The 21,865-nt window shown below is 34.2% G+C and overlaps 1 protein-coding gene across 1 annotated transcript in view; it reads right to left on the bottom strand.

Moving 5' to 3' along the window:
- Nucleotides 1–21,865, bottom strand: part of Rpn1 (regulatory particle non-ATPase 1) — a 283,451-nt gene that overhangs the window by 29,093 nt on the left and 232,493 nt on the right. Inside the window, exon 19 of the mRNA XM_090372974.1 lies at nt 11,274–11,392. Within this exon, the coding sequence (XP_090229100.1) occupies nt 11,274–11,392 (119 nt within the window). The remainder of the gene's footprint in view (nt 1–11,273; nt 11,393–21,865) is intronic.

The raw sequence follows: 21,865 nt of genomic DNA, 5'->3' as shown, positions 1-21,865 counted from the left end.
CCAAATAATTAGAGGCACAAGTTTAAAGGCACCTCCATAGCCAGGTGGGCAGGAGCAGCACTGCATAGCACACACTTCTTGATTAGACCAGGGTTCGAGCCTGTCACCACCAAATACGGAGGATGCAGAAAGGTCAGGGAATGACCACCGCATATCCCTGGAGCAATATGGCCTTAGTTGCTAATGCTCCTAAAAATCAAATAACAACAATAACAAGTTAAAACCTACACCATTCTGTGTAAATATCATGTAATGCGATGACTTTTGCGATTTTACTTTGCTCACCAAACAACTTAAAGGTACTGTTCTTTGGAGAAGTCTCCTGCCTTGAATTCCAAAAGGATAGGAAGGACATGTCACAATGTTTTACAAAACAAGCTACAAAGATGTATTTATAACGGTAAACCTAAAAAAAACCTAAAGGAAGATCCAGGAATGAGCAACCTAACCTTCCCAAAGTCTATAATGAGGAACTTTGTATATCTCAAGCAAAGCCTAAAGATTTAATGAAAATGTGCCAAGATTTCACAATACCGAAGGAGTATCACAAATTCTATTTAAAATTAAAAGCATCAGTAGAAATAAGGGATATTATTAGCACCGGATTTAAGTGAAGAATCTGAATATGAAGCATATCTTGTATGTTATTGTAATTAAACTTGCATTATTAATATATTTTTCATTTATTTATATGTATATGTTATTATACATATTAATAAATTATTAATTTCTGACCAACAAAAATATGTTCAAAATTTTTTTCGACTTTTCAATTCCTTATGAATCTGACAAACTTTCAAGCTTTGCAATGCCAAAACTTTTTTAAGCCCCTACATAATGACAATCTTAAATTACCAATATGGATTAAAAACAGCATCTTTGGAAGGTACTTATAAAACAACATTTAGTTAAATAACTTAAAAACTTGATTTTTCTAAAGTCAAAGAATATTTAAATGCGTTTTTCTCAAAACTATCTTTTGGCAGATTCGTGGTTTTAGCAAGGGATCAACAATATATGTATGTAGCTAACAGGAAGCAAAATTAGGAAGATCATTAGGATAGAAATAGACACTCCTGCCCTCGTATTACACTAATAGCAAAATGTGGAAAAATTTAGTTGTAGGAAAGTAAACAGTATATGATTGAAGTATACAAAGTTGGTGTCAGGTTATCTGGGAGCGCAATTTCCTGTCCGTGTCAGTAATGGCCCTGGATATGGTAGATATATGTATTCGGAAGTGGTTGTCTGTATATCTAAATGCAACAAAATCTTATAATTATAATTATACCTAAACTTAAAATTCTGTTTGACATTACTGTATACTGTTATACTTATGTTGTTTTAATTTTAAACTTAAATTAGTTGGTAACTGGCATATATATGTGAAACGGTATCTCTTCAGGATGCACACCATTTCACTATTTCATCAAAATATGCTGAAATAGTCCATATATACAGCCTATAACATTTCAATAGTTTCCTGTACATATACCTTAGTGTTGTAGTCAAAAAATTATTTAAACAAAATGAGTTTATTCAAATATGTACAGGTAACAGTGGCATCTATGTTATGTTACCTTAACTTTAAAAAAATAATAATAAAATAAATAGTTATTAATTAAAATGTGAAATGGCAAATATGTTAAAATAAAATAAATTAAGATAATCAACAGTATTATTTAAAATTAATTGAAAATGTGAAATGGCAAAATATCTTAGAAAAAAACAACACCAAAGCCACACCCAAGACTTAGTGTCGCACGTTGCCAGCTGAACCAAACAACAATTGAGTTACTTTGATGTGTTAATCGAGATTGCTGCCCATGTCGTGGGCTTAAGTGGGGACCTCTTACATAAAAATATAGATCAAAGTCTAATATTATCTGCACTGAATATATACACACAAAAAATTAAAAAATTAATAAACTAAAATAAATGAAAATGAAGATCAAAGTCTAATAACTAATTCTATATCCATCCTATGTCTAACTACATTAAATTAAACTAATTAAGCTGTACTAGCCTAACATAAAGCTGCCCTTCCCGAAGGGTGTTCTCTTTACACACTATAGGGTTTAGACTCGTCCATGGAAACTGAAATAATACATACACATATTTAAAAATTATACATAATGGTCTTGTCTTAATATCTGCAGTTTGGTTATCAATCTGTACAGACCTCTTCTTTTGTTGTTTCATTATGTATTACATTACTTAAGTAATTTTCGATAAATCTGTTGGGCATTCTGTTCTTAATGAGCTTATCTTTTAATGTCTCAAATGCTACAAATCTGTTTTTACTATAGTTGCATATTCTTATTATTCTTATTGCTTGTGATGTAATTAACATTTTTCGGTACCTTGATTGGTATATTGGAGCTCCAATTGCTTAGGTTTTTTTGATTTGGTAGTTGTTGGCGCATCGGCTTCTGTGGCCATATTGCACCTCCAAAGGTTTTTGCAGTACTTTGATCCAAGCCCGAGGCGGGAATCGAACCCGCGACCTTTGGGTTGCCGGGCAGGTACTTTACCCACTCGGCTAGCCCGGTCGGCTCCAATTGCTTAGGTGCATTGTTCCAAAGTTACAGTATTCTCTCTTATTGTATACTCCTATTTCCACTTAGTTATTCTCCTTAATTTTTATTTTAAGGTCAAAAAACGTTAATTTTGTGTTGTCTACATTCATTTTTGTTAATGTCAGATCGTTGGGATAGGTACCATGTCATCTATGTATCTGTATGTTTTTATTTGGTTGCTGTTCTTTTTACTGTAGTCTTTTTCGTAGTGGTGTAGGAAAAGGTTTGCTGCCAGTACTGATAATTTGGAGCCTATAGGGACCCTTATTACCTGTTTATATATCTTTGTCTTTGTATATGTAGTTGTTAAATAGGCAGAACTCTATATATGCCCATTGGCTTTTATCTATTTTTAATTTTTCTTCGTAATCTTTAAAGTATGTGTCCAATATTATTTTAAGCTTATCTAATGGGATGGCTGTGAATAGGTTGGCAAAGTTATGTTTCTATTTGAATGATATTGGGATTGTCTGTAATATATTTTAATACTTCGATATTACTATTTATTATCCATGTTCCATCTATGTCCTTATACATTTGTTTTAGCATTTTTTCAAAGTTATTGTCGATTACACTGGTGCAGCAATTTCTTTAAGTGTTTTCATCTTTAAGTAAACACTTAAAGATGAAATTACAAAAAGCAACACATACAAGTGGATCAGCAACAACATAAGAAGCACAGTTAACAAGATATTGGCACTACACAAAAAATTAAAGACAAGAACAGATAATACTAACATACCGTTCTTATATATGATACCAAAACACCAGTCAGTTTCAGATACGTTACCAGCGGCAGAAATTGCCACACCAATGACAATAGGTTTGAAAAAATACTAAAACAAATGCATAAGAACATAGACGGAACATGGATAATAAATAGTAACATTGAAGTGTTAAAATATATTAAAGACAATCCCAATATTTTCAAAATAGAAACACGACTTTGCTAACCTATTCACGACCATCCCACATATGACTTTGCTAACTTATTCACAGCCATTCCATTTGATAAGCTCAAAATAGTATTGGATACATACTTAAAAATTATGACGAAAAATCAAAAATAGATAAAAGCCAATGGGCAATATAGACACAGAGTTCTTCCCATTTAACAACAACATATACGAAAGCAGAGATATATATAAACAGGTAATAGGGGTTCCTATAGGCTCCAAATTGTCAGTACTGGCAGCAAACCGTTTCCTACACCACTATGAGAAAGAATACAGTAAAAAGAACAGCATATATATATATAGATGATGACATGATTTCTTTTGACAGCAACCTAGAAGAGATCAAATATGATATCTATCCCAACGACCTGACATTAACAAAAATGAACGTAGACAACACAAAAGTAGCATCTTTAGACCTTAAAATAAAAATTAAGGAGAATAATCAAGTAGAAAGTGTAGAAAGTATAAGGGAGAAGACTATCTTTGAAATAATACACCTAAGCAATTGGAGCTCCAATATACCAATCAAGATACAGAGAAATATAATTACACTACAAGCAATAAGAATAATATGAATATGCAACAATAGTAAAAACAGATCTGAAGCACTTGAGACATTAAAAGATAAGCTCATTAAGAACAGAATTCTCAACAGATTCATCAAAAAGTTATTACTGATAGTAGTACTATCCAAGACATTTTACATTCGTTTAATAATATTCATTCTAGACTCAAATTTACATTGGAAAGGGAGGATACGGATACAAGGTCATTAAACTTTCTAAATTTCACGCTTACCCGGGACTCGAATATCACCTTTCAAGACAAGGTGTACAAACAAATTTTTGGATTACCAATGGGTTTGAGCCTGAGTGGCTTAATGTCAGAGATCTATCTCTCAACGATTGAGCATATACATTTGATACCTTTTCGACCCCGTATCACATACTATGGGAGGTATTTAGACGATGTTCTAGTTATTACTGATAGTAGTACTATCCAAGACATTTTACATTCGTTTAATAATATTCATTCTAGACTCAAATTTACATTGGAAAGGGAGGATACGGATACAAGGTCATTAAACTTTCTAAATTTCACGCTTACCCGGGACTCGAATAAACACAAGACTGGATTTCCTATTCGACCTATTGTTTCCTACAGGAACTCGGCATTTTCATCCTTAGCCACACATGTATATAACATTATAAAACCCTTTAGACAGGTAATACAATTTGGGATTAAGAACTACGATACATTATTTAATAATCTTAAAGACTGTAGACTCGGCGACAATGACAATTTATTCTCACTAGATGTTACCTCGTTATATATGAATGTAAACGTTGAATACACATTAGATATTATTTGGGATATGTTAAATAAAAACTCGACACCGGTTAATTATACGAAGCTACCTATTAAGGAAATTTTTAACTTAATTAAACTGTTAGTTGAGGCCAACTACATCACCTTTCAAGACAAGGTGTACAAACAAATTTTTGGATTACCAATGGGTTTGAGCCTGAGTGGCTTAATGTCAGAGATCTATCTCTCAACGATTGAGCATATACATTTGACACCTTTTCGACCCCGTATTACATACTATGGGAGGTATTTAGACGATGTTCTAGTTATTACTTATAGTAGTACTATCCAAGACATTTTACATTCGTTTAATAATATTCATTCTAGACTCAATTTTACATTGGAAAGGGAGGATACGGATACAAGGTCATTAAACTTTCTAAATTTCACGCTTACCCGGGACTCGAATAAAATACAATTTAGCATCTATCGAAAACCTACAAACACCGGTATGCTTTTACATTATAATAGCTATCACCCGTTTGCCTACAAAAGATCGGTTATCTTTAATCAATTTCTAAATGCCTATAAATATTCAACGACGGAATCTGCTTTGGACTCAGAAATACAAATATTAACTAGCAGATTCTTAAACAGGGGTTATTCCATTTCCACAATAAACCGAATTAGGATACAGGCTAAGGATAGGGTACAAAATACTACACCAATCAACAATAGTAATATCAAAAAATACTTTATTTCTGTCCCATATGTTGAACAGTGGCACAAACAGCTTAACAGATTCTTTAAAGATACCGAATTTAAAATTGTAGCTAGGCCAATACGGAAGTTACACACTATACTGAACAATCGCTCGGTTCTTTCCGCGTTCGCAACACAAATTAATGATCTGGTATACAACATTTCTTGCGGTGATTGCGACTCGTCTTACCAAGGTTCGACGTGATTTTCTCTTAATATTCGTGTAAATCAACATGAAGCCTCAGTTCGTGCTTCTCATTCAGCAGCGTCAGAATTAGCCTTTCATGCCATTAATGAAAAACATACTTTTTTATTTAATGAGGCCAAAATACTTAACATTCAACGTAATTATACGCGACTATTAATTGCAGAAACCGTAGAAATTAAATTACACGAGAATTCTGTCAATGTTCGGCGGCCATATTTGATCTCCGATGCGTGGACCTTTACGCGCATGCGGAAGACAAATAATCACTATTTAAGCTTCAGGTTTAACCCGATTCGGTCATTTTCATTCCTGTGATCACGACATTCGGTTGAAAAGCGTTGTCAGCTTCAGGAAGGAAAATCGTTTTTGATATTTTCGTTAATTCTTTTAATTGCGTTAATTTGATTTTTAATTGTGTTTAATTGTTTTTAAATTGATTTGAATTGTGTTAAATTGATTATTTAATTATTTATATTTTACTCTAATGTACCGGTAAGTTGCCGTTTTTTCCGTTTTAATTTCTGGAGGGTATCATATGGAAGCGTTCTACGTACTATATTGAGGTTAACTTCTCTTATTATTTTACTAATATTAAGTAATGTAATACATAATGAAAACCTTGGGAGGTGCATTATGGCCAAAGAAGCCGATGCGCCAACAACTAACAAAAAAAAATAAATAAAAAAAAAAATAATAATAATAATGAAACAACAAAAGATGTCCATACAGATTGATAATCAAACCATAAACATCAAGGCAGGACCATTATGTATAATTTTGTAAATATGTGTATATATTATTTCAGCCTTCATGGGCTAGTCTAAATCCTATAGCATGTAAATAGAACACCCTCCGGGGAGAGCAGCTTTATGTTAGGCTAGTACAGCTCAATTAGTTATTAGACTTTGATCTTCATTTTTATTTTATTTTAGTTTAATGTTTTACTTTTTCATATGTATATATTCAATGCATATAATATTAGACTTTGATCTACACTTTTATTTTTATTATTATTATTTTTTACATTTTCACATGCTTTACTGTATATTATTCAAATTACATAGGGTTAATCCTGGTCTGTAAGAGGTTGTCACTTAAGCCCATGACAGAGGGCGGCAATTTTGAAATTTAACACTACAAAGTAACTCAATCATTTTTTGGTTCATGTGGCAATGTGCGGCATGGTACGTCTCAGCTGTGGCTTTGGTTTTTTTTTTTTTTTTTATTTATTTATTTTATTTTAACATATTTTGCCATTTCACATTTTAATTAATAACTATTAATTTTTTTAAAGTAAAGGTAACATAATGCAGATGCCACAGTTACCTGTACACATTTAAATAAACTGATAAAAAAAAACTCATTTTGTTTAAATAATTTTAAACACTAAGATATATGTACAGGAAAATACTGAAACATTATAGGCTGTATTTATTGACTATTTCAGCAAAATATGCTGAAATAGTGAGATGGTGTGCAACCTGAAGAGATACCATTTCACATATATCAGCCAGTTACCTACTAATTTAAGTTTAAAATTAGAACATAAGTACAAGAGTATACAGTAATGTTAAATAGAATTTTAATTATAAGATTTTGTTGCATATAGATATACAGACAACCACTTCTGAATGCATATATCTACCATGTCCAGGGCCGTTACTAACACAGACAGGAAATTATGCTCCTAATAACCTGAGCACCAATTTTATATTCTTCAATCATATACTGTTTACTTTCCTACAACTAAATTTTTTCACATTCTGGGCTATTAGTGTAATAAGATTGCAGGAGTGTCTATTTCTATCCTAATTTTGCCTCCAGTTAGCTAAACAGCCAGACAATGACTTTTAACTATATTACACAATAGGTACATGTATATATATATACATATATATATATATATATATATGAATTCAGGAACAACAGGCCACAGAAAGAACTACAGGTCAGATAGAGAGGGTCAAAAAACCAGCAACCATGGGACCTGGTGATTTAGTACTAATGTTAAAATAAATGTGGTAATTTGTAACTTGCTTCTTCATTATGTGCTGCTCAGTGTACAAATAAACACTTTTATGTTTGATGGCTAGCAGACTTTCTACTGTAAATCCAAAAATTTGTTTATTTAGACACGTGCAAGCCTCCAAACACAGAATATGGTCATTTGCACAGTAATCCTATGCCAATCATGGCAGATATGTTTCTCAAAAGTACCATAAAAAAATAAGAAGATAGGAAAAAACAAAAAATGCCAATAAACTATATTAAAACAAAAAACTAAACTTCAGTACTTAACTTAGTGAACACTTAGCAGCCATAATAAAACATAAAAAATGTTGGCTTATAACAAATCAAATAATCTTTAATGTACATATTAGTCAACATTTATTTTAGCATTTTTACATGCTGGAGTGGAGTCTCATCCAGTATGTATTACAAAAAAATACTAAATACTAAAATTAACCATACAGCAGTAACACTGAAGGACTATCAAATTTTGAGTAGCGAGTTGGTCAATAGAAAGCAAGGGTGGGGATGAGCTTTCTGAGGATTCAAAGGTCTTGTTTACAGGAATGTTGAAAAATATAAACAAAAATCTTTAAAGATTTCATGTTTTCTTTCTTTCTTTTTTTTTTTTTTTTTGTTATTTCATTTAAAGTGACTTACAGGCAGACTTCCTCAGGCACAGTTAATTCACCCCTGGGTAATCTGGAGTCTACTGACAGGAGATGTTATTAAGAGGGCAAAGCATAAACAAATATCCAGAATGGTGGGTAGGGAAAGACTGGAAACTGTTGCATGACACACCCACACACTGCTTATTTCTGGTGAAGCAACGCTGCATGAAATTGTTACCATATAGCCTCACTTGCCTAGGCCTAATCTCTCCCTATTTATTTATTTTTTTTTTTTTTTTTTTACAAATATGAAACAATTTCAGGGCCATTTTTTGTGCAATGAAGCAATTCAAGCTTCTGGAATATTCAGCCAGAACTTTCCAGAACTGCTATCAGCAATTGCACCAATGACAGCAAAGTGCATTACTGGTCAAGGAGAGTACTTGGGAGTGGCTGTGCTAGGTTTAGTTAGAGTACATATGTATGTATGCATGCATACATAGACATATGTTTTTCAAGATTGTTTCAAATAATGCATCCATGAATATGTGAATTGAAATCTCTTAGCAAGTGCTGCCATATCTTCTTGAAGTCTTCTACTAAGTACTGCCAAGTAAATTTATACACAATTTATAACAGATGGCAGAAGCAAACCAGATTTTAAAATCAAAGGACGAAATTGCCCTGTCAGCCAGTTGTTATTATTGTTGATTTCAGCACATAACAGCTGAAATTCTTTGGAATTCAAATGGAAGAGTGGATGAAACAGATCAAAAAACATAAATAGACATAGAAGATAGTATTACATGAAAACAAAAGTTTATGATTTTTTAAAACAGTTTTTATGAATTTTTCTACAATTTATTTATCATTGTTTTTTTTTTTTTTTTTTTTAAATTCTGATTTGATTTTTGACAATAATTTCACTGTAGCAATGTAAAAGAAAGACAAAATAAGAACAAATTAATATTTAAAAGTATTTATGTACAAATTTTCAATTTTACAAAAACAATATCATGTTTCCTCATAAAAGTAGATTTGCATCTACATTCACACATGAGAAATGTCTGTAGGGAAGTAGAGGCCAGAAGCTTATCAACCTCTGGGAGGGAGCTAAATGATTTTGTAATAACTGAGAGCAAAGTGGAGAAGATACTGTTCAATTTGAACATAAGAAAGGCACCTGGGGCGGATGGGATCTATCCAGTTATATTAAAGGAGTAAGCAAACCCTTAGCCATAATTATGAAAGCTTCCCTGGACTCATGGGAGGTCCCTATAGACTGAAGATGTGCAAATGTGTCCCCAATTCATAAAGGGGATTAAAGGGTGACACGAGTAATTACAGACCTGTTAGTTTAACTTCTGTTTCAGGGAAAATAATGGAGTCATTGGTTATTATTATTATTATTATTATTATAATAAGCCATATAGTGCACGGAAGCCATATAGTACACAGAGGTCTAGAGGCTTATGGTGCACCAGCCAAAAGACAAAAAAAATTTTCTGTTACCCTGAGAGAGAGAGAGAGAGAGAGAGTCAGAAGTAGAAAGGAATCACTGAGGAAGAGAAGAATGATGATATCCAGCACAGGACCCTGGGTGTGCCAAGCCCATACTCACCGGATGTGAGCCCTGGGGTTAAAGAAGCAATGCAGGATCATCTAGATAAGACTGCAGTTATAGTTCTGACACAGCATGGGTTTGTTAAGGGGAAGTCCTGTCTGACAAATCTAACTGGATACTATGATGTGGTCACAAAGGAACTGGATGCAAAAAATAATTTTGATATCATATACTTGGATTTTAGAAAAGCTTTTGATACTGTTGCACATAAAGGACTGCTGTACAAATTGGAGCAGCGTGGCATTAATGTCAAGTTGCTACAATGGATAAAAGGATGGTTGAGTAGTAGAAGACAGAGTGGTAATCAATGAACACTGCTCTTCATTCTCCCCTTTTATAAGGCAATGGTCAGGCCACACCTTGAGTACTACACAGAGGTCTAGAGGCCTCATTTTAGGAAGGATGTGGAGCTGCTGGAACGAGTACAGAGAAGGGCAATGGGATTATTGAGTGGAACAAAGGGTTGCTGTTACCAAGAAAGGCTTAAGTTCTGCAAATTGCAGCATCTGGAGACTAGGCACGCACGAGGTGCATAAGGCCTTGAATGGTTTGAGCAAGTTCAATGCTGATGAGTTTCTTCCTCTTGCTCAGATTACTCACCTGGGGGGGATATAAATTCAAATTAAGGAAAGACAACTGTAGAACAGATGTGCAGAAATTTGTCTTTAGCCAGCAGGTGGTTGATAGTTGGAACAAACTTCCATCTGTTGTAGTGAAGGTCAACAACTTTTAAACAAGTTCAAGGCAGAACTAGACAAACATTTGGAGTGAATAGATGGGTGAAATGGGAAAGGTTATTTATTTATTTTTTTTGGTTGATGCAATATAAGCTTGCCTTCTTGCATCATATTGCTAATGCTAAAAGTCTAGAGCTTTTTGACTGTAATAACTATTTTCCAGAGTGGCAGAACCTGAGGCAAAAAGATAGCTGAACATCAAAAATATGCTATACAAGGAAGGGCTTCCATATAAAATTAAGGGTTGCACTCAGTTGAAATATGCCACTCCAAGAAGTTCCAAACAGTTCTTGTTTTCTCCAGGCATACATACAGATGCTTTACAATGATGTATTTTACATTAGGCTTTTACATTTACTGTTAACTCAGAAAAACTGGATTTCCACATCTTTAAAGCCAGAGAATCCTACTTGTCAACTATTCAATTTTATATATTACTGATTAGTATCAACTAGCATTATCAATGTATACATACCTGTCCTACACGAACTGCTACAGGAAGAGGATGGAGGTCTTCATCAAAGGTAACTAACATGCGGGGCTGCATGGCAGCTACTAAGTTATACATCACATAATGAGATTTCCCAAGGATAACTGCAAAAGACCCATTTAAAATTGCTTGAACTTTCATTATATTTTGGCATTCTATCTGCAGTCCAGAGATACAGACACTGGACAAAAAACTAGTTACATGTGGTATTAAGGATATATAACAGATTGAACATGTACATCTACACTTGTTTGCTTACAACACTGAAATTAGAGTGTTAAGTTAAACATTACAGGCATACCAGCCATGACTATAAATGCACGAGTTTCCACCATGAAAGATGGGGACACAAAAATTTGTCTAGTAAATGAAAACAATTTCAAACAAGATAGAAAATGCTGAAAATCATTAACCAACCCCATCTTCCGATTTCTGAGAGAATACTGTGAATAAAATTGCACAACATGGATATCTGGAGTAGGGTTCCTCGAAAATGACCAATATTAACAGCTGCATGTAAAAAAGCCCAACTAATATGGGCTAAAAGGCAAAAATCTGGACTACTGATGAGTGGAAAGCTCTGATGCAGTTTGACAAATCCAAACTTTGTCTATACTATAATGATGTCAGGCACCGAGTTCACAGAGAAACAATGAGGCATTTCATCCAAACTGTGTGCAATCTGTTATACAAGCTGTTGGTTGGATGTCAGTGATGCTTTGGAGTTGTTTAACTATTATGAACCGGGTCCACTACTTGAAATACCATCCAGGATGAATAAGGCTGGTTATACAAATATTCTGAATGATCAGACTGTGCTGTTTGCATAACATTTGAGGGACATTCATGATTTTGATACTCTTGTGTTCCAGGATAACAACTATCCAGTTCACAGGCCCTGTACTGTTTTAAACTGGTACGAGGAATATGAAGGAATGATAAGGCATTTAAAATGGCCAGCCAAGTCACCAGATTTAAATCCTATAAAGGACTCATGGGACTGTTTTAAATGGCAAATAAGGACAGAGCTTGTTTGTTATTGTTATTTGGTTTTTAGGAGCATTGGCAACTAAGGCCATATTGCTCCGGGGATATGCGGTGGTCATTCCCTGACCTTTCCGCATCCTCCATATTTGGTGGTCACGGGCTCGAACCCCGGTATAATCAAGAAGCGTGTGCTATGCACTGCTGCTCCTGCCCACCCGGTTAAGGAGGCGCCCCTATACCATTTGTTTGTCTATTGTTGTTGTTGTTTTGGTTTTTAGGAGCATTAGCAACTAAGGCCATATTGCTCCGGGATATGCGATGGTCATTCCCTGACCTTTCCGCATCCTCTGTATTTGGTGGTCACTGGCTCGAACCCCGGTCTAATCACGAAGCGTGTGCTATGCACTGCTGCTCCTGCCCACCTGGCTATGGAGGCGCCCGTGACAGAAAGAAGCTGATCAGAAAAGTGAAGCCCATCCTCAAGAAAAACAACATTCACAGCAAATATGAGACCTATAATCAGAGGATCAAAGAATAGAGCAAAGCCAATCAAAATCATAATAATTCCATATTTACAAAATACAAAATACAGAAAAATACCAAATTTTAACAGTTATTATTGAAATAGGCTTACATCGAAAGGCATATCATCATGGGGCTAGCATCTCTCAATATATGCCATCAATAACACTTCTGTTATCTGTTTCTGCTAGTTATATGCCAGACTAACCATATTATGATATACTAAAAATAGTATAAATAATAGTATTAAGTTTTAATTAGATTATGCAAAGCTGAATTTTGAGTTCATAATAGTCATATTATAATCAGTTATCTGAAATTATGTAACATGAAAATAACGGCAGACTGGCAAAAATAGCTGCTAGCCCTACAGATAGCCAAAAAACTTAAACATTATTAAAATATTTACACGTGTTTCTGTTTCTTAAAAAAAAAAAAAAAAAAAAAATTGAACAGGTGAATAGCAAAGCAACGGCATAAACCAATATCTAGGCGAAAGGGATAGGTGCAAGGATAGAAATGTTACCTCAAACTCCCTCGAATTGCTCTAATAGATTTTGAGGCATAAGATACTAGAGTTAGATAGTATATAGATAAGAGCAAAGGCAAAGAAAATAAATGTAAACTACTTCGGAAAATTACCAGGGGTGTAAAACCCCGTCCCTTAGCAGGGTTCCTGGTAATTCATTGTGTAAAGAAGCATGTACATTATTATAATTATACAAATTATGTTTCAGAAGTAAGGTTAAAATTAAAAGACAGAATAATTAAAATTGCCTGTATCAAGTACCAAGGGACCGTCTTAAAGAACAAAGCAATCCTTACCAATGCATCAGAACTTACAAAAAACGTGGATAGACCCAAGCTGCTACATGAAAGGAAAGAAATTTCGGAGCTCCCTCTAATGTTTATTATTCTGTCTTTTAATTTTAATCACTCTTCATCCAATTAAAAACAATGTGGACAGCAACGACCTCTGAACAAAAATCAAATGCCAAACAAAAAAAAATTTTAAGCTACATAAACCGAATGTGAAATTGAAACATAAGCAACAGAAACCAGTGGTGAAAAAAAAAACTTAAACCAATTATATATAAAATGATGAAAAAACACCAAATATTAATACTAAATATTAATACAAAATATAAATTTACTCATAATTAAGAATAAAAATTAATTCCTTCCCATAGAACAATTATGGGTGCAACTTTTTCAGAGTGTAAGACACAGATCAGCAGTTCTATGGGAAGTGCCTAATATGTACTTATATACATAAGCTAAAAAGAAGACATCTTATTAGTATTTCCCTAACTTTTTAACCAATGTATGAGGGTTAATATTTTCATGCCATAATTTCATAGCTATATAAACAGCTCTACATAGATGTTTATATATAAATTTAAGAGGGAAACCATTTTTCCTAAGGTTATTAATAAATTCTTTTAGTGAAACTAAAATATTTTCGAGACTATTGAATATTCTAATTAATCATTAATCTTTGTGATAAAATTATATTACTATAAATTCTATGGGAGATGTCTGAATACCAATCATCATCATCATCATCAGCCATTTTCAATCCACTGCAGGATGAAGGCCTCTCCAGCAACTTTCCAGTTCCTTCTGCTTTGAGCACTGGCCATCCATTTACTACCTACAAACTCATGAATTTCATCTATCCATCTCCGCCTTTGTCTCCCAGGTTTTCTTCTAGCTCCTCTTGGATACCATTCTGTTATTTTCTTAGTCCATCTGTCATCGTGTCTTCGAGCTACGTGTCCTGCCCAAGACCATTTTAGTTCTTTAGTTTTGATAAGAATGTCCTTTACTTGAGTTTGCTGCCTAATCCACGTGTTTCGCTTCTTATCTAACAGTCTGATTTCCAATATAATTCGTTCCATTCTTCGCTGTGTAGTTCTCAGCTACTCTTCCATTCTTTTGGTGTGTGCCCAAGTTTCACTTCCATAAGTCATGGTGGGGATTATACATTGGTTCATTATTTTACGTTTCAGACAAACTGGGATATTGCTCTTCAGTATATGACTATATTTCCTGAATGCTATCCATCCAAAATTTATTCTTCTTTTGACTTCCAGCCATTTATCATTATTACAGCTAATAACTTGTCCCAGATAAGTATATGACTCCACCTTTTCAATTACTGCTCCTTCAATCATTATTTCCCTTTCTGTGGCATACTTGTTCATCATTACTTTTGTTTTAGCCATATTCATCTTTAGTCCAAAATCCTTACTAGCTGTGCATAACTGATTAAGATTCTCCTCTAATTCTTTGGGATCGTGGCTTATGACCACAATGTCATCTGCAAATCGTAAATGGTTTAGGTACTCTCCGTTCACATTGACTCCTTTCTGCGACCAGTCTAATCTTCTGAAAGCTTCCTCAAGTGCAGCAGTAAACAGCTTCGGAGATATTGTGTCTCCTTGTCAAACTCCTTTCTCAATTTTAAATTTCCTACTGTCTTTGTCTAGTCTAATAAAGGAGGTAGCACTCTCATATATTTCCTTCAAAATCATAATATATGGGGTATCTATGCCTTGTCTTTCCAGTGCCCGAAACATTGCCTTATGCTGTATGGAGTCAAATGCCTTTTCATAATCCACAAATGCCAGGCATAATGGTGTTTTATATTCATTTGCTTTCTCCATTAGCTGTGATATTACGTGAAGGTGATCCATAGTTGAGAATCCTGTCCTAAAGCCAGCTTGCTCTTTCAGTTGATTCTCATCAAGTATTCTTTCTAATCTGTTAGTAATGACCCTTGTGAACAACTTGTAGATGTGGGATAACAAGCTAATTGGTCTATAATTTCCAATTTCTGATTTATCTCCTTTCTTATGCAGCAAAACTATGATTGCATTATTCCACTGCTTAGGCGTCACACCTTTTCTAATGTACTTTGTGAAGAGCCTTGCCAGTTTTTGTGTTATGTCTCTTCCGCCCAATTTTAACAACTCTACAGTAACTTCATCTTCCCCTGGGGCTTTCTGATTCTTCATTTTCTTCAATGCATGTTCTACCTCATCAGGAAGAATATCGGGTATGTCATATGTGTTGCTACTTTGCAATCCATCTTCCCCACTGCTGGCATCATTCCCCTGCTCCTTGTATAATTCTCTATAGTAGTCTTCTGCTATTTGAATTATGCCTTCTCTGCTGTTTATAAGTACACCATTGCTATTTTTCAGTTTCAGTATCATTTGTCTTTCTGTATTACTGCTCATGGCTACTGATTTAAATCCTTTGTTTTCCCTTAATGCTTGTTCTACTTTTCTTGTGTTAAATCTTCTTATGTCCTCTCTGAGTCTCTTTCTAATGGCTTTGCATAACTCAGTATACTCAATTTTCTCCCTGTCAGTGTTTTTCTTGCTTTTCATTTGTCATCTTCGGTTCATCATGACAAGTGTTTCTTGACTAATTTTTTCTTCTTTGGGTTTCTTTTTCCCTATAGGTTTCTTGGGCTTTATCACTTTCAGAAAGTTGTAATATTCCTCGTCTATATCTTGGTCCTGAGCAGTCTGCAGAAGCTCAAACTTGTTCTTAAGTTCCAGTACATACTGCTTTTTCTCCTCTTCTGTTATCTCAAAGACCTTTGTATTATTTACTCGAGTCAGTTTTTTCCTTTCTTTTCTTATATCTATATCAAGTGTACATCTTACCATTCTGTGATCACTTCCAACATTTATCTTATTCAGGACAGTAACATCATTCACAATATATCTTCTGTTAGTGAGGATGAAGTCGATTTCATTAGTAGTTAATCCATTTGGACTCTTCCATGTCCACTTTCTGTTCACCCTTTTCTTGAAAAAAGTGTTCATTACTGACAGTCCTTGAGATTCTGCAAATTCCACAAGTCTTTCACCTCTTTCATCTTTCACTAATTCCAAAATTTCCTATAGTTCCCCTTTCTGCACTGTTTTGTCTTTTTGTAATGGGTTTTCTGCTCATCTAGAAGACTCTCAATTTCGGTGTACATTTCTTCAACCTCTTCATCCTCGATGTTGGTGCATAAATCATTATAAACTGAATACCAGTGTGTGAGGTTAACTGTCTCAAATTTAAAATCTCTACGTTTGTCGTATACTTTCTCATTTGTAATTTCAATATCTATATGTAGAAATGCGGCTGCCAACATACTCCGTTTATTTGTATACTCAAGCTGGAATTCCGTAGGATAAAAAATAGCCATTTCCTGTAAAAAATTAGGCACATTAATAGCTATAAAGTCATCAGTATATCTATAAAGTATTGTACTTTTTCTAAATCTACTTTCACAGTGATGCAAATACAGATTAGCTACAATACACGAACTACACTCCCATAGCTATACCTGTATGCTGTCTATATACCGTACTACCATTAATGATATAGCAATTAAATAAACATAAGTCTATTAAATTATCCCAGTAATACTTATCACAAGATATAACCCTATTATATGCATTATAATATTCACTGAATACCTTTTTTAAGTTGTCATGTGATATACTAGTGAAAAGATTTTTAAAGTTGTATGTACCGATATGTCTAATATCTATTGAATTGGTATTCAGATAATCCAATACCATACTATTATTTAAAATAATCTTAGAATCACTCACATTTTCCAATATAATTTTTAACAAAGATTCTAGCCTTTTATGTGGTATTTTTACATAACCATCTCTGCAAGAAGTTATAAACCTGAACACAATAGGGGACTTATGAAATTTAGGGATCCAATGCAATGGGCAATTCCTACAGTGTCAAATACAAGCAACACAAACATTAAATTCATTATATATTTATACAGGGTGCAGAGAAACTCTACTGACAAACTTGAGCAGGGAAAACCTGAACACAATAAGGGACTTATGAAATTTAGGGATCCAGTGCAATGGGCAATTCCTACAGTGTCAAATACAAGCAACACAAACATTAAATTCATTATATATTTATACAGGGTGCAGAGAAACTCTACTGACAAACTTGAGCAGGCGATAGATGGTACCAAAAGAAACATTTTTTGTCAAGTAAACATAGGTCATAAATGAGTCGTTATAGCAGCAGAAGCTATTAAAGGGTTGTAAAAATCAAAACAACACATTCAGTAATTTAATGTCGTTTAATCATACAAATCATTTACTGTTGCACACAAAATAGAAAAAACAATTCATAAGAAGTGCTCAAACTGGTGACCATGATGTTCAATGCATAACTCACACCAACGCATCATTGAATGTTGTAGGCATTGGAAGTTCCTAGGATTGTCTTGTATCTCTGCACTTGCTGTGACAATCCATGCTATAAGTTCCTCCACTGGCATTTCATACATAAGAGTCTTCATGTATCCCCAAAAGAAAAAGTCCAAAGAAGTCAGATCAGGTGACCTTGATGGCCAGGTTACAGGTCCACTTTGACCAATCCATCTGCCTGGAAAGGTTGTATGTAAGTGTGCGCATACACATCTGCGAAAATGTGGTGGTGCACCATCATGCTGGAACCATATTTGTGCTCGGACAATCAGAGGAACATCCTTCAACAACTCTGGAAGTGTTTGCTCTAGAAAACGCAGAGTCGTACATCTAAACGTGCAGGCAACATGTATGGTCCAACTAAAACGTTTCCCACAATGCCAGCCCATACATTGATGCTAAACCTGTGTTGGTAGCCATGTTCAACCATTGCATGGGGATTATTCTCTGCCCACACACGACTGTTGCGGCTGTTGAACAATCCCTCTTGGGTGAAATGTGCCTCATCAGTGTAAAGCACATTATTGGCAAAATCAGGATGCAAGTTGATTTCCTGTAAAAATCAGTGGGAGAACTCGACACGGTGGGCAAAGTTAGCAAGTTCTAGTGCATGCACTTTCTGGCATCGGAAAGGATGTAGTCTGGCTTCGTGCACCACATCCCACACCAAACAATGCTGCACACCCAATCGGCGTGCAACGGCACTTGTGCTAGTAGAAGAAGTATTAGCGAAGATCTGCAAAACCTGTTCCTCAAACAAGGGTGTCCTAGCAGTGTGTCGATGTCCAGTATCATGCATATTCATACCGAAAGAGCCACTATCCTGCAATCTTTGGTGTATTGCAGCAAATGTTGTGTGGTGAGGCAACCTTCTGCCTAGGAAGCGTTCTTGATAAATCCTGCGAGCCTCTCTTCCATTTTCATGTCTGTACCCGTACTGAACATAAAATGACATTACACGTTTACGCTATTAGCGGCATATACGCACCACTCCGAGGACCTCTAAATGCATGCATACATTAATGTTGATGGTAGCCGTACATTTGAGCACTGTGTTATGGATTGTTTTTTCTATTTTGTGTGCAACAGCAAATGATTTGTATGCATTAAACGACATTAAATTACTGAATGTGTTGTTCGATTTTTACAACCCTTTAATAGCTTCTGCTGCTATAATGAATCATTTACGACCTATGTTTACTTGACAAAAAATTTTTCATTTGGTATCCTCTATCACCTGTTATAAAATAGCATACGTAAATAAATTTCAGAAAAAAGGCGTCAAAATATTTAATGCTATGAAAACACATATTACATCACAATTATGTTTATTTAATAAGTTAATTTATATTAGTAAACACTGTTAGGACCTTCCAATCAAACTTAATCATTATTTACAGGTACCACAAAATAAAATTTCATTGCACTGATAAATTAGGATTAAGAGCAGCTCTGTGCCTTCAGTCAAATAAGGATTTCTCTTCACTTATTCCTAATTGGTAATAAGTTTTCCTGTCCTTTGATCAACAAAAATGTTGTGCAGCTATGTCTTTTCAATTTCAATAGTATTCTTGCAAAAATTCTTGCCTTTCTCTCATGCCAATTTCAGAAGTCTTTTGCTCAATAACTTAGCATAATCTTAAAAGACTCATGACAAAATGCTATATACTGCTTAATTTGACCATAGATTAACTCAACTGAATTCAGTTCTGCATAGTAAGAGGCAAAAATGTCAAATAAAAGCATCAATCAAATATTGATGCAATATTTGATAAAATAATCCAATTTATATAATTTAGTTGATAGTTTGTTGTTTAATTAGATTTTCATCTTTTGGCATATTCGTCGTATATATTCTAACTGTATGCTGTCATTTTTCACAACTACTACTGTGTATCACACTTTTTTGTTGATAGATGTTGTAATCTTTTTTAATAAAAAAATTGTGATATGGGGCATTATCTATGACTAATGTGCTTTTTGGGTGCATAGTGGGAATTAGTTTTTCTTTCATATAACTTTGACTAGTTATTTTATTGTGACAATCTTCTATCATCTATTTGAGCTTTAAATACAAGTAAAGCATTAGAGACAAACTTATCACCTCCTATAACTAAAACTGTTTTTCGCATTTCTGTGACTGAGTTCCAGCTTACATTTCCTTGTTAACTGTATTACAACATGTTTCATCTATATATGTGTCCTTCCATTCAAAAATACTGTATGAACTTTAAATATGAAATCCTTAAGTTGACAAAATTAAACTATCCTTTTAAAAGGGAGTGAGTCATATATATCTTCCAGTGGAATCCAAGAAATTTAAACAACTTGCCTTCTAATTTCTTCTTCTCCTTTTTACTTCGGTAAATTGTTCACTTTGATAGTCTAATTAATACTGAAGTTCTTTCGTACCAAATTCCAATTTTTTATTTAAAAGTTTGTGGTGGGGCAGGGGGAGGAAGATTACTTCAATTTCACTCAATGTTTACAAAATTAAAAATACAAATGGAATGAATTGTCTTTACTTCTCTTCTATCCAGAACTAATCCAAGAGTATAACTGTAATTGGTCAGTCACTGTGCATTTCCTTTGCCCTATTATCTATAGAAAATAATATTGCCGCAGTGATATACATATTATTCTACATTCCTATATTAGACTTGAAAAATAAAACTTTCCTCAATGCAGTGACTAGGAAAGAACAAATAAAAGATGTTTGCCTGTAGATGCATTGTGAACAATAATTTGTGTAATCAAAGATTGGACTAAAGGACTAATTATATTCCTCAACTTAAATTATTTGTTTTTTAAAAAGCTAATGAGTTAGGTTTCTATCAGATATGACATTTTGCTTGATCAAGCAATTTGTATAGAGTGCACATTTCTCAGTTCCTTTTCCAAATTCCTGGAGGACGGTTTTTTCAATACCATAAATAATGGGCATGGAAAATAGAAAGCTGTCTTTACATTTTGTCTCTAGAAGTGAAAACATATCAATGCCAGATAAACTTTTTATTTCCCATGGTCTGTTCTTATTTAATGTATGAGGACTCATACTGTATGAACTGTAGTCCTATGCTTCAAAATTTACTTTATGAAATTATATTTACTTACATCTGAAATATTTGTTAAGGCAAATAGCTCAATTGTCACTCAGCATTTTTAGAAATGCTCCTTTATTTTGTATCTATATGGAATTAAGCATAATACCCTATTATTCACAAATTAAAAAAGCAGCAAGAGGCTCTTAAAATTCTTTCCTTCACTGTTTACTAATTTAGCATGACCTCCATATAGTTAGTATTAGTATTAGTAATGGCCGCATGGTGCAAGAAAGCCTATGGCTTATGCTGCAACAGTCAAAAAAAAAATAATAATAATTAAATAAATAATAATAATTAATAAAAGAAAAGGAAATTAAACCTATCATCCTATGCGTTTCCCTCACCCGAAGATACTATCCAGATGACCTTTGAATTTCCTCAAACTGTCAGCCTCTACCACCCATGTAGGCAACTTATTCCAGTAATTTATAACTCGCTGGCTAAAATAAAACTTCCTGCAGTCCAATCTAAACATTTCCCCCCCGTAGTTGCAGAGGAAGTATTCAGTTCATTCTTGTTTACACTCTGGCACACCACCAGGTCAGTGGAGTTTACAATAAATCATCAATACAAACATTAATCGTATTCAGCAGTCACGGGCTTGAAGCCAGGTACACTCAGAGAGTGCATGCCACTGTACTCTCGCTCCTGACCACCTGGCCACGTCAGATTCCTGGAATGTCACACCACTGGTGTCCACTTGCAA

Source organism: Mastigoproctus giganteus, chromosome 4, assembly GCF_048544385.1.
Source record: "Mastigoproctus giganteus isolate SK-2022 chromosome 4, ASM4854438v1, whole genome shotgun sequence".
NCBI lineage: Eukaryota > Metazoa > Arthropoda > Arachnida > Uropygi > Thelyphonidae > Mastigoproctus > Mastigoproctus giganteus.
Note: the sequence above shows the minus strand (reverse complement) of the source record. Positions and strands in the feature narration are given on the sequence as shown.